General features: G+C 38.6%; 1 protein-coding gene across 1 annotated transcript in view; it reads right to left on the minus strand.

The window, feature by feature from the left end:
• The window catches only part of TRPM5 (transient receptor potential cation channel subfamily M member 5), a 39712-nt gene that overhangs the window by 8238 nt on the left and 18487 nt on the right, over positions 1-12987 (minus strand). The window contains exons 12-18 of the mRNA XM_075163021.1: positions 11093-11238; positions 10205-10317; positions 8565-8660; positions 5908-6166; positions 4474-4592; positions 3811-3943; positions 1205-1379 (exon numbers count right to left, since the gene is read on the minus strand). Coding sequence (XP_075019122.1) covers positions 1205-1379; positions 3811-3943; positions 4474-4592; positions 5908-6166; positions 8565-8660; positions 10205-10317; positions 11093-11238 — 1041 coding nt within the window. The remainder of the gene's footprint in view (positions 1-1204; positions 1380-3810; positions 3944-4473; positions 4593-5907; positions 6167-8564; positions 8661-10204; positions 10318-11092; positions 11239-12987) is intronic.

Raw genomic sequence — 12987 nt, forward strand, 5'->3', positions numbered from 1 at the left:
CCTTTTCCGTATGTTTTATAAAGATGTTAAACAGAATAAGCCCCAGAGGGCCCCAGGACAAATTGCTCCCTTCTGGAAGTTGCTGGTGTAATCAATTATTTTTTTCTCTGTCTTTTAACCAGCTATTTATCCAGATGAAGACACCCTTTGGAGTCTCAATGGAGAGAAACACACATTTCTAGGGAATGCTACATCTGACTATTTCCAAATAAGATTAATCCTATTCCAGAAATATTTGTTTCTCTCCAATTACTTTAATGGAGAGAAGAATGGAGAACGGAGTGACTGGTTGTGCTGTGCATGCTTACACCGTAGGCATTTAAAGTTAAGTGAGATGAATCATATCCCTGCTCTCTTGTCTTATTCAGACTTTTTTGGCTTTTCTAAGACATATGCTTTTTCTTATTAAGCAGAGTGAACATGAAAGAATGCTTACTGGTTTGCTTCTGTCTATGGGATTTTTTTGGTTTCATCTATATTACCTCAAGTTTGAATCCTACTTCAATATTGCCACTGACATTTAGCACTGTTATTCTGGCTAAACGCTGTGGCATTACTTCAGGCTTCTTTGGGAGATGACCTGTTCTGTATTTTACCTACTTACCTATCAGAAATGTTGCCTTTGAACTTTTATGTCCAAGTATTCCTGGGTCTTGTGATTATTTTTATATTGTTTTGTTTGAAATGTTGCACATATGCAATTACTAGCTTTATTTGATTTGGGCAGCTTTACCTCCAGAGTCAATACATGCTCCAGAGGAATATTTATTCTAAAACATAAATGTTTGCTTATGGGCAGAGCTGTACAGTTTAACACGGTCACATTAAACTACTGCCAAAATATATGGAGGTGCTATTATTTCAGTTTACACAGGGTTATCTAGGTCTAGGTTAAACTGAATGGAAATGGATTGAAGTGAAAGAAGGTATGCCAGCCTTTAAAACTGCAAATCCTCGTGTGAATGTTTCAGACAGCTTGTCTAAACAGGGCCAACCCTTATGCTCTAATGTAATTCCACACTCCACATTATCTCTTTGCAAATACACTATTTATATATAGTAATGTGAAAGCTTTGGCCTGCAGGACAAAGATTAAAAAAAAAAAAAAAGAAAAAAAAAGACAATACTAGGAAGGAATTCCATGCTCTAATCAGAAGAGTGCATTCAACAATGGCCAAGTTAGGAGGGAAAGAAATTTCCTCACTGTCTATTTCATCCAGTGGAATCTGGCCAAATATCTGAAGGTAGGGACGATAAAGCACCCTTCTGAATATCCATTCCACTCGGCTGTCATTGGGATGAAGTAGAACTTGAGTTGTCACACCATAGGCAATGAGCCACACGCTCAAGAAAAACAGAAAGAAGAAAACATCCTTCATCTAAAAAAGAGAGGGGGAGGAGAGAAAAGGAGGAGAGGTGACTGTAATAGCATAGTCAAAGAATGGTAGTCTTTCTATATGAAAACGGCTCAAATAATTCTGTTTCTTTACAAGCTTGTTTAGGTTAAAGGAGGTGGAATAGGATGCAGTTCCATGCACAGAATTCCTCTCTTGACTTTGCTGTTATCATATTGTTCTTGGCCTGTAATCAGCATTTTTCTTTGACAGCTCATTTAGATAAAGGCGAGTTTTAAATTAAAACCTTGCTTTTCAATCATCTAACATTTAAAAATGAAACATACTTATCTTTTAAGTGAATCTCATTGTACCTTTTAAATGCAGATTTTCTGTGAGATCTCACAGTACCATCAACTGCTTTACTGTGAATTACAAGAGTTCTGCTGCAGCAGTGAATCCTGGTAACAGTCAATGCTCACTGATGAATACTGAACCACTGATACAGCAGACATTGAAGGCTGCAAGGATCAGGTAGCTTCTGTCTTGGGTTTTCTAGCTAAGTAATGCATCTGAGGGATTGTTTTCATGACTTCCTGCTTTTAAACATTGCGTTTCTCTACAGAAGCAGAAGTAATTGAATCCTAAAACACTTACTTTAAAAAAAAATCTAATATGTATTTCAAGTGCAATATTTTTTCCCTGGTGGAAGAGGAACATTTAATCCTCTTCCCATCTAATCTGACAGAGTTCATTAGGGACTGTAGATTCATTTCAATTAGATTATTGGATTGTGCAGTTACCCAAAAGCACAGGCATTTCAGATCTCCACAATGTTACTTGGAGTTCTATTAAGAAACACGGTATCTAAGACAGGCAAGACATAGTTCATGTCTCTCTGACTTTCACCAATGTGTTTTGTTTTCTGAATGATTTAAAATTTAGCAATCCTGCAGGACTGTAATGGTGTCACAGTTAAGAGAGAGCGGTGGCAAGTCTGGAAATATTTTTTTCCAATCTGCAGTCTTTCTGTGAACGGGCATTGTTCTGGCATTGAACTGCCAGTTTAGCAGCTACCAGACTGGTTTCAGCAATTCTGTAGCAAGGTTAAAAAGGAGAAAGACAGTAAGAGACAATCATGGATTGCTTCCCTGTTTAAGTAAGGGAAATGATCTTGCTTGAACCCACTTGATGAACCTTTCAAGAAGGTATCATTTATCTGAAGTAACTTTCACTGTTCTTTCATTTGATGTAAGGTTCGACATTGAACTACCAAAGCTAAGGCATTGTGTTGGCTTGGATGGGGGGGAGATGAAAGGTCCCATTTTATGGTTTTGTCTAGGCTGCTGTTTATGTTCTTATTTGCACCTTCTTGATCTGTGTGTTATCTCATATGAGTTAAGATGCCAACATAGTAGACACATCACCATATTTGTTCAAGGCCCTGGTTTAGCTTGGTATGCAGCAAGGAAGGGTTAGGAGCTGTAGATCTGACTTGTTCTCTTACAATGAAAGTCTGCTAATGTAGTAAGCTAGATAACGTTCAAGAACAAATATTTATTTGCCATTTACCCTTTTGCTACTCCAAGCAAACGTCATGTTAGATCCAGTTATTGCATTTGTAGACAAATCCAAATAGCTTGGTAGTTATGTTTATTCAATGTATAGTCTTGTTTAGACTATAGGGCTTTTACTGAGCTCTGCTGTGAGTCACAAATCAAATATTTGTAGACTCTATAATAGCACTTACAATTAGATGAACTCCTATTAATCGTTTACCATGAGCTAATTGGCTTAGAGGATTAACACACCTAAATAAAAAGCTACTTCAACATACCAACGCATACTCAAGCACAGTAGTCCTAATGTCTCATTTACTGCAGGAAAGTGGTAATAAATAAAAATCTTTTATCAACATCTTCCAACATATGTTCACAAAGTACTAATATGTTTTCATTGTAACTTGGAGCTACAAAGTACAAGTAAGAATAACTCCTGTGGGAAATTTGCAACTATCCTTTTTCACAGATTTTTTGTTCCACACTTCTTCCAAATAACAAAATCTATTTCCCTAAGTGGAGCAGAGTCATTCAGTAAATGCCCTGCCCTTCTGTAAACGGCCTGTTGTCTGCCTAAGGTCTTCGCTCTGAATGCACACAGCTTATGACGTAGGAAGAATAGCAGTAAGTCAAAGACACTCCACTCTTCATTTGCCAGATCTGAGGATAAATGATTAGGTAAGATACAAGGATTAGTAAATTGGGACCAACTTATTACACTACAGAGCTCTTAGGAAGGATCTGTTTCAAACTTATTGCATCTAATACTCATGATAAATAAGGGAATCTATGCAAAATGACAAGCTTTAAAAATATGAAGCTAGATTATAAACTGATTTCCTTTGTAAAGAGAAGGTTTCCTACTCTCCATTTTTTAGAAAGCACAAGTATTTATCTGATAGAGACTGCACACTTACCATCCTTTCCACGATTATGATCTTTGGTCCAAGTTGTTTGTGAATTGCAAAAATATGTATAAGTCTAAGTGTAAACACCATGAAATCAATGGCAAGTATTGTACGGCCAGCTTGAAAAGTCGAGTTCAGCATCCTGCAGAACACATGAAATGAAATATCAGATCTCAGCAAGTACTGCTGAGAAGTATTTTCTCAAATACTACGCTCAGTTTCTGGACATAGCCTAGTTAGGAAAAGGCAAGTGGTTCAGCCCTGTAGTTGCATAAGCTTGTAAGAAGAATGTAACTTAATGTCTGTACATTGATGAGAAATAGCGAAAAGATGGAGGGAGACTGTATTCTCTGTCTTGGCTTCAATGAGATTTATTTTAAAAAGAAGAAAACTATAGTATACATTGAGTAAAAGTGATTGCCAAAAACAAACAAAAAAAAAGCAGAGCTTTTCTGTACATGTTTGAATATACCAGTATGTCTTTTTGTGGTCTCTAGAGCAACTTATATGATTCCACAGAATTTTACAGGCTTTTATTGCAGAAACATGTCTCAAAGCTTGTGAAAGTAAAAGTCACAGCCTGTCCTCACGTGCACATGAGACTCTCCTGTCAGTTGACGTACGTAGCCCTTGCTACTGATGCTGACCACATCAGATGGAACAGATATATACCTGCAGGCTACCCCAATTATGAAGAGGAAGATGGTCACCATATCACATTTATTCCAGTTATCCTCCACATACACTTTAAATTTTTTTATTAAATTTGTGTCTTCATCTGTATAGAAACTCTGAAAAAGAGAAATAATCATCGGTATTGATCTGTTTCCAGTTTCACTATTTTATTGTGAGTTTTAACATACTACCTGTTTCCTTTTTCTCTTTCATTGCAAAGAGCAAAAACAAATTCTTAGTGTAAAGGAAAGAAAGCTTGAAAACATAAGATTGGTTTACCGTCTTAAAACACAAAAGTCGGATGAAAAAGAAAAAAAATGAAATCTTTTTATTCTTGTGATAATCAGCCTTAAGAATTTTTGCGGCCTGATTTAAGATTTTGCCAGCATTTGGGCTGTTAAACAAAACGACAACTTCCAGTCAAGTTCAGTTTCTAGACATTGCTATCTAAACAGTATGAACAGATTTGGCATTTGTATACTGGAATTGTCAGTGAGTGCACATTTGATTATCTAGGCAAAGAGTTGGGTTTCTTAATTGGGTTTTAGCCTGGCACTCTGCATGTTTTACAGGTTTATAATGAAATGTTCTTTGATCCAAGTATTTCCCATGTCCCCTCTGGTTATGGCCTTGCTGCATAATTTCAAATAAAGTGTAACAAACTGGGATTCCCTTCACTGTCCCTATTGCTTAAATAATGAACACCTATTTGTTCTTCCAGAGTAAATGTTTATAACTGCTTTTTCATGTCTAAAGTGGACAGCTTTATGCACCCACAGTGGGCAACACACTAACACCATCATTCACACATTATTTCGGTTGTTGAGCTGAGGATATTCCAAAACCAGTAACTGGGAAAGTAATGGAGAAGATTTTGATTTGGTTTTCGCTTTTGTTTTTTTTTTTAAGAAAAGCAAACCAAAAAGACATCTGCTAATGTTTTGAGTTGAGAAGTATTTTAGGAAAAACACAAATAATCTGAATTCATTTACTTCTTTTTTTTTAAACAGTCCCTAGTGGGGAAGAATCTCTTAAAAGGATGTAGAGTTATCTGCTGTGTTTCCAGGTGTAGAATATAACTTCCAACTTACATTATTTGTGGTGGGAGGACCTAATTCTGGGAAATGAAATCAGAGAGATACTTTGCAAAGTGAAGGACACCTGAATCTTATCAGCCCACTTGACTTGGCTATGACTAGAGCAGCATGGAAAAACAGAGGTGGAGCTACAGGTTTATACGGTGCAGGAAGAGCTTGCTCTGGGAGAGAGGTGGAGTGGTTTGGATAAGGTAAGTTCTGTATTGCTCTTCTGTGCAAAACTGCACCTGACACTTGAAATCTCTAAGCTTGTACAGTTACACAGATTGTAAATCTATTCAAAATATTGCCTAAGTTTTACTGTGTTATTACTAAGATGTTGCAGGTTACTGACCTGTCGGATTTCTTCTAATACCACGGTAAAAACCCAGAAGTAAAGTATAATTTCTTTAGCAGATGGACCCTCAGGTGGAGGTGGTTTAAAGTCTAGTAAAAGGACATAAGTAAATAGAAACAGAAAAGCAAAGTACATTATAACGTTCCCCATAAATACAGTTACAGGGGCACTCCAGAATTTTCTCCACCGAGTAAACATGAATGTTGCCCACGCTGTGTTTTCAGAAGGGTTCTGCTTTTCCAATTTACCATTTCCTCTGTAAAACAAACAGAATATAGGCTTGGTGACGATTTCCTAAAATTAGTTCATAGGAATAGGCTCAGTATTATTCTATATAAAGCTTCTTGTAAGATAGTAACAGGCAGATACTGGGGGTGGCAAGGAGGAAGGCTGTAGAAGACAGAGCAATCACATTACCATAGCAGAAATACTTCACGTCAAAAAGAAGGTTTTGAAAAACAAAGTCACGCCAGACTTAAATGCATATTCTTGTTACTTCAGTTTTGTTGTGTTAATTTGATTTGTAACTTCATTGTGCTCCTGCACGTAGTACGAACACTGTGCAAATACACAGGGAGAGCGGGAAGTGAGCTAATTGCTCTTCATCATCCTAAATAATAGGAAAGAAAAGCAAATGGCCAATGTAGTTTGCGAGTCAGTTCTTAATTGTTTTGGCTCTAAAAATTTCTTGCAGTGTTTACATGCAGAAGTTCTTGTTGTTGCTGTGATTTTAAACAATTCCTCTTTTTGACCCAGTCTCAAAAGTGCTGGATCATACTAAGCATGTCTTTCTTGACTATCCTTGCTGAAGTCCGTACTGAAGGAATACTTTAGTCCTTTACATAACTGTAAGCACTGGCATCTTGTCCTTTACGATTAAATTAGAGTAAATTGCAGAAAAAGTAATATAGAAGCCTTTTAGCAAAAAAAGTTGACCTCATAAATTATTTATTAAGGTAGTCTTTGACTCTTGTGGAATTACACAAGTATTTTGGTAACTGAAGGGAAATTTGATCTGTACATATAGAGTTGTTTTTGCTGTGTTTTGGAATATGAAGTGCTATCTATTGGCAATGGAAATTATCCTGTGCAGAAAATGCAAGTTCCCTGTATTTGATAGCAATCTGATCTTAGTCTGAGGCTTTGTTTCCACATAAATTGCTCTCCTGTGTAAGCTAGGGATGTTATTGGATCTCTAATTTTGTGATTTTGACTCTGAGAGGTGTGATCTCTAACAAAGGATGTGCACGCTAGGGTATGTTTTCAATTTCACCTCACAAAAAATAAACAATGACTCTTCACTGGTTTTTAATTTCCCCTGACATTCTTTATAATTATTAAATACATTTGTCACAAGGAAAAGTTTCTCCTCACAGCCAGTCTTTTCTATGTGCTTGATTCTGTACTACCTCTCAATTTATGACATCATAAGATACATTCCCATGGTAACAGGCTAATATCATAACCAGATAATTGCAGCTTTACTGTAAGATGCTGAAATAGATCTGGGAGGGAGAGCGCCTCTTTGTTAAAATAAATTGCCAAGATAATAGCAATTGGAACGCACAATGTAATGACCAAACCACGCTTCACTCAGGATATGGAAGTGCTTTATAACATTGCTTACAAATAGCTCCCAAGAGGCAGATGCTTTTACACCTATTTTATAGGTTAGGGAGAGAGAACTAATGATTTTCTCCAATATACCAGCAGTTAAATGCCAGAGGTAAAAATGGAACCTAATAGCTCTGACTTGGTCCAGCACTTCATACTGCAGATAATGCTTCCTCGCTACCATTGTTCACATCTTTCTGAAGTTCTCTTTAAATCATTGAAAAGCACATGCTTAATACAAGTGGCTATTTAGCACCATTTAGCCATTAAGAGGACTTTGTGCTAATCAAGTCTTCCTATCCTGACTTAAGTCCTTGTGGCCTCCCAGGTTTTGGCAATGTGGCAGAGGTATGGGGTGGGATTCAGATGTTCTGAATCGCAGATCTATGAATGACCACAAGCAACTGACAAGATCTTTGTACTTAGGTACCCATTTGTGTAATTCTCCCTCTAACTCTTAAGTTTGTTGTACGTTCAGGGCCCTCAGGTTCCTCAGGGCCCATCTTTTAAAATATAAATGAAGAGCACTAGTATGGTGGGAAGCTGACTTAATATAAAATTCCCAGGTACTGATGTTTGCAAGTACTTCTGTTGCTGCCTTTGTAGGAAAATATGTAGTGATGCACTCAAATAATGTAAGGTTTTGCCGAGAACCTTCTTTCTGCTTAGCTCAGAAATCTGAGAGGGACTTAGTTCCTAAATCCAACGTACATCAACCATCACGAGCTGAAGGGAATCTCAGGAAATGCTTTCTGATTCCCCAGATATTAAGCAGATTCCTTGTTCTGTAGAAGTTACCTGCTCAGAACAAGTGAAGTTGTGTCTCCTTAAAACAGTGATATATCCCTGTTTATTTTCTATATTCCTTTTAGAGAGCAACAGCAGCAGTAATCAGAGGGCACAGCACTTTCTGAGGAGTAATGACTTTCTTGGTCCTTCAGCTGCTCCTTAGATCGTTAGCTGGTCACTAGTCCACAGGAAGTGTCCTGTTCTTTGATTGTTGTCATAAAAGTTATATTAACTAATGGTTTTAAACTTACCTTGCTTCTTCCTTGGAAAAAAACAGAGTCCTCTCTGTATCTAAACTGTCCAGCTCTCTAAATGGCTCTGGCTCATTCTTTGATTGTTTTTCCTCACTGTAAGGAAATAAACTCATTAGTTGAAAGATGATGCTTAGCAATTTGTCACTACTAAATTGGCATTCATACAGAACTGCTAGCATGTACTTATCTTGGACTTGCTCCACTGAGAAGCTATCAAATAATGCGTAATCCTTACCTCTGCAAATTCTGTTTATTTGTAAGGAGAAGGCTGAAGTCACCCACAAGATTCCGAGAAGTGATAATTGGCATGCTTCACAAAAATGGAGCAGGATGCTCAATTTGCTCAAATTACTTAGGATTTGAGCAGAAATAAACCCCTCAGTCAGTCCTAGAAGACAATACCCAAATGCTCCTTTCCTAGTTACTCTTAGTAGCAATTAAGAGAGGAAATGCCAGAAGCAGTAGGGAACATGGTGTCAACTCTTGCATTTCCAGGGAAAGGAGGCAAAAAAAAGTCCTCAACAGAACAAATTTGGAAAGGCTTACATGGATTATGAACCATAATTTAAACCTTTCCATGAAAACTTTGCCAAAATTTCATGTTAAATTACTTGAATTTGTGAATCTGGCAGCCACTATGACAAGAAGGTCATTTTTAGTGATACTGGCAGAAGGAAAGTCTTAAGTCAGCAGTGCCAAACAAGTTTTCCTCTTGCTTTTTAAGTAGTTTAACAGTTAAGAAATATATATTTCATAATAGCATGTCATTTCATAATGCCAATTCTGATGATTTGTATATGATTCTCACAATATTAGGAGGTTTTCTTAAAGTTTCCGTTCTTGGATTCTTATGACTGCCTAAGCATCTTGGCTGCTCTTTTCTTTTCTTTTCTTTCCGTTTCTTTTCTTTTGGTTTTCTTTTGGGGGGGGTTAGGGTGTTTTTTTTGTGCGGTTTTTTTTGTTTGTTTTTGTTTTTTTGAAGAAAACCTAAGATTCTAGCCATCTTCACTGCGACAAAAAGCTGAAAACTACAAACTCCAAAGCTATGCCTGCAGAAGACTAATAAAGAGACCTCATAAGACATTGAATTTCAAAATCTTAATTGATTTCATGTCAGTCCTGTGTTTTTAAGCTTGACTTATGGTTATCAAGGCTTGTGGTTGATAATACTGCTTTGTGATGGCTGTTTTCCTTGGTGAGATACAAGGCTTGTGGCTGATAATACTGCTTTATAATGGCTGTTTTTCTAGATAAGATACTGAGGTTTTAACTAGGCATCTCCAAATCTAGAAATAGATGGTGCTATACCTGGAGATATTCTACACATTGCTGTGTAGAATCTGGAGCTGACAGAATTCCAGCAGGCTTTTCTGTGGACTCTGCAAAATAGAACTGATCTATGTGAAACCGTGGCATTGATCTTCTAAGTATTAGAATAGGCACTAGCACAGGACACACAAATCACTCAGTCCCATAGAAAACTGATTTGGTTAATAGTGGTGCAGTCCTTCTGTTGATACTCTGAGGCAATATTACTGTTTTTATCACTTAGGTGAGAAGTTTTGAGTCTGGATATTTTTTATGGCTTATTTTTCATCCCTTACTTATCTCTTGCACCCAAACAATTATGTTTGTACCTGAATGCTATTAAATTTGTGTAGATTAGGAGAGGACAGCAGAATCCACAGATTAACTTCAGGATCTGTGTGCTTGTAGACATGTCTCCCCACCATATTTTTGTCAGGAAGGCCTGAAAGTCAAGAAATCAAGAGATGGCTTTAACATCACAAAAACATACATGCAGATGAAGTGTACCTATGTTCTGCGGCTCCTAAGACAGTGAATGCTCTGGAAACCTAAAAGGCAGGCACACTTTCAGAGCAAACAGGCGCTCTGTGCGGCCTCCTGCAGATGTTGTTGAGTATGCAAAGAGTTACGAAGAGGACAGTGGAAAGAACAGCAAGTCAAGTGGAATTAAGCCACATCTGTAGTACGAAGAAAGTGCAAGTCAGGCACTGGGAGCTAAAAGCACCATCACGCTTAATTTCGCTTTGTGTATGTGGAGAGAACTCGGGTTGTGAGGGCAAAGCTGAATAGTAATTTGATTTAACTTTTATCAGTGAGCTCTTCCTTGAATCTGAACAAGGAGTTACCTCACATCTTGGAGTAGCTTCATTATGCCTCAGGCAGATTTAAAGTGCTTTCCTGATGCTTCTCTGTGAGCAAGGAAGAAAAAGCACAGGATGGAGTAAGGGCTAAACCTTCTTTTCAGCGCACTGGTCTGCGGGCCAACTGGATGAAAAGGAGGGGAAAGGGGGAACAGTGTTGCTTTGTCAAGGATGTGGTATAACATCCTCTTTGTATGGTGCTAGGGAGAGAGAGGAGTCCCCTCTCCGAAGAATGTCTCTTAGGGGAATACATTTCATGGGGTTGTTCAGTTGCTGTGCTATCCTTTTCTGTGTCCAACATCATGCTTAAAGGCCCTGGGGGGTAGAGGTGGTGAGGGAAGGGTCTGTAAAACTTACCTGGACACCGTCATGTGCAAAGAAAGACTTTGCATCCGCTTCTGTAGCCAGCTGAAGGCAGGTGATTTTGCTCCAGTACTGATTTTTCCTCACCAACAGAGCAAATGCTCCCTCCTCGCTGTTGTGGTAGCATTCACTAAACAAATCTGCCAAATGAAGGAAACAGACAAACAGATCTTGTAATTTAAAAGAAAAAATTAAAAAATGAATGTCAGGCAAGAGAGTGATGTGTGTAGGGCGCAGCATGGTGGCAGCAAAGCCTGAGCACTGCCAGATGCTCCTTGCTGCACTAGAGACTTCTGCAAGGCTGAAGTAGTTGAAAAGAGCCTGAGAGCGCTAAGAGGAGGCGGGAGGGGGAGGGGAACGATGCTGGACACAAGAATAACTTGCTATGGCTTTATGCATGTGTGTACATGTGTTGGGGTAGAGGGCAGATGAAATAGGTTTGCCTTGGTGAAAAAAAATCACTGTAATTTTAAAATTCCCACTATTTGCAGAAAGGTATGGAGTAAATCTCTCAGTACCTCCCTCTCACCTCTTTCTATCTGCATGCTCCCTTCTCAGCCTGGGGCCTCTAACAGGTTGGGTTTTTGTTTTTTTTTTTCCTGTTGTCATTTGATCTGAGGAGAATTTTTTCTTTCTCAGTTCTTCTACAGACAGCATAAGAAACTTCTTGGAAACATGTCAGTATTTGTTATAGTCCCTCATCTGTAGCTGCCTCATGTGGAGCTTTAGGCAGTGTCAAGCAAAACTGTATCCCTTGGGTGATCCTCTTACACTTTGAAGGATGAGTTGCCACGCTGCCCCCACTCTCCTGAATAGACTAAACAAAAGGAGCAGCTCAGCTTTGGCTTGTAGCCAACAAATCCTTGGTTTTAAGACATAGCTATTTGACATAAAATTATATTAGACTGGGTAGAGTGTGGTGGCATAATTTTGTTTCCAGAGGAGCTGGTCGTGGAGCTCAGAAACTAGGATAAACAGTCCAAAAAGTCAAGATTTTCTCATTAGATAAGATCTGACTTCTTGTGTCTGTTTCATTGTGCTGATTCACTTGATCATCTCGGCACCTTTCCTAGGCCAGCCTACACCTTCTTGTTACACTGTGAGGGCTGGGGAAAGGATAAGATCACTTAAAATAAGCTGATAAACAGACTTTTGCAGTTGATGTGGTATTTATCATTCTTAAAGAATGTTCGCTCTACTTAATATTGACAGTGTTATCCGGGCCAGAAATTTAAAATTGACGATCTGATCTAATACTTACCAAAGCCAAGGAGCAGACTTCTGTGTATTGGATTAGGCCCTGTAATTCCATGGCTAAATTACTTGAGCCCTGTGATTATATGAGAACCTGACTTTTATTTTTTGTAAATAATAATGGCCCTCTGAGAAGAGGGGAGAATGTGATCTGTGTGTAAATAATGTAGCAATGTCTGCATGAGCCTTCAGCTGCTTGATGTACTAGCTCTAAGGGGAGAGAAAGAGCCTCTGCGTTTCCCCATGCGGTGTACTTTAAAGCCCTCTGTTCACAGCAGTGCTACCTTCAGGTACGGATTAGATTGAAGTCAGATCAGCAGAGAAGCTTGTGTGCAAGCATCTGTTTTTAAACCAGGCAAAGGGGAGAGGGCTTGGCATTTCGACATTGCAGATACCTGAATATTTACTGCTGTAGGGAGGGGCGGCTTGTGCGCTGCGAAACCAGTCTGAGCCTCACTGCAGTTTTGCAGTGCAGTTAGCCCTCTTCTGGGTGAGGTAATCTCGAATTATTTTTAGCAGCAAAGACAAACCTTAAAACTTGTTGCTCTAGTGGCCCTTACGGAGCAAGCTTGATATTGGAGGAAAACCAGGCTGCTGTAAGCCTGGAAGTGTTTTGGTTATTCTATCTTGCCCAT

The sequence above is a fragment of the Calonectris borealis genome, chromosome 14, assembly GCF_964195595.1.
Source record: "Calonectris borealis chromosome 14, bCalBor7.hap1.2, whole genome shotgun sequence".
Taxonomy (NCBI): domain Eukaryota; kingdom Metazoa; phylum Chordata; class Aves; order Procellariiformes; family Procellariidae; genus Calonectris; species Calonectris borealis.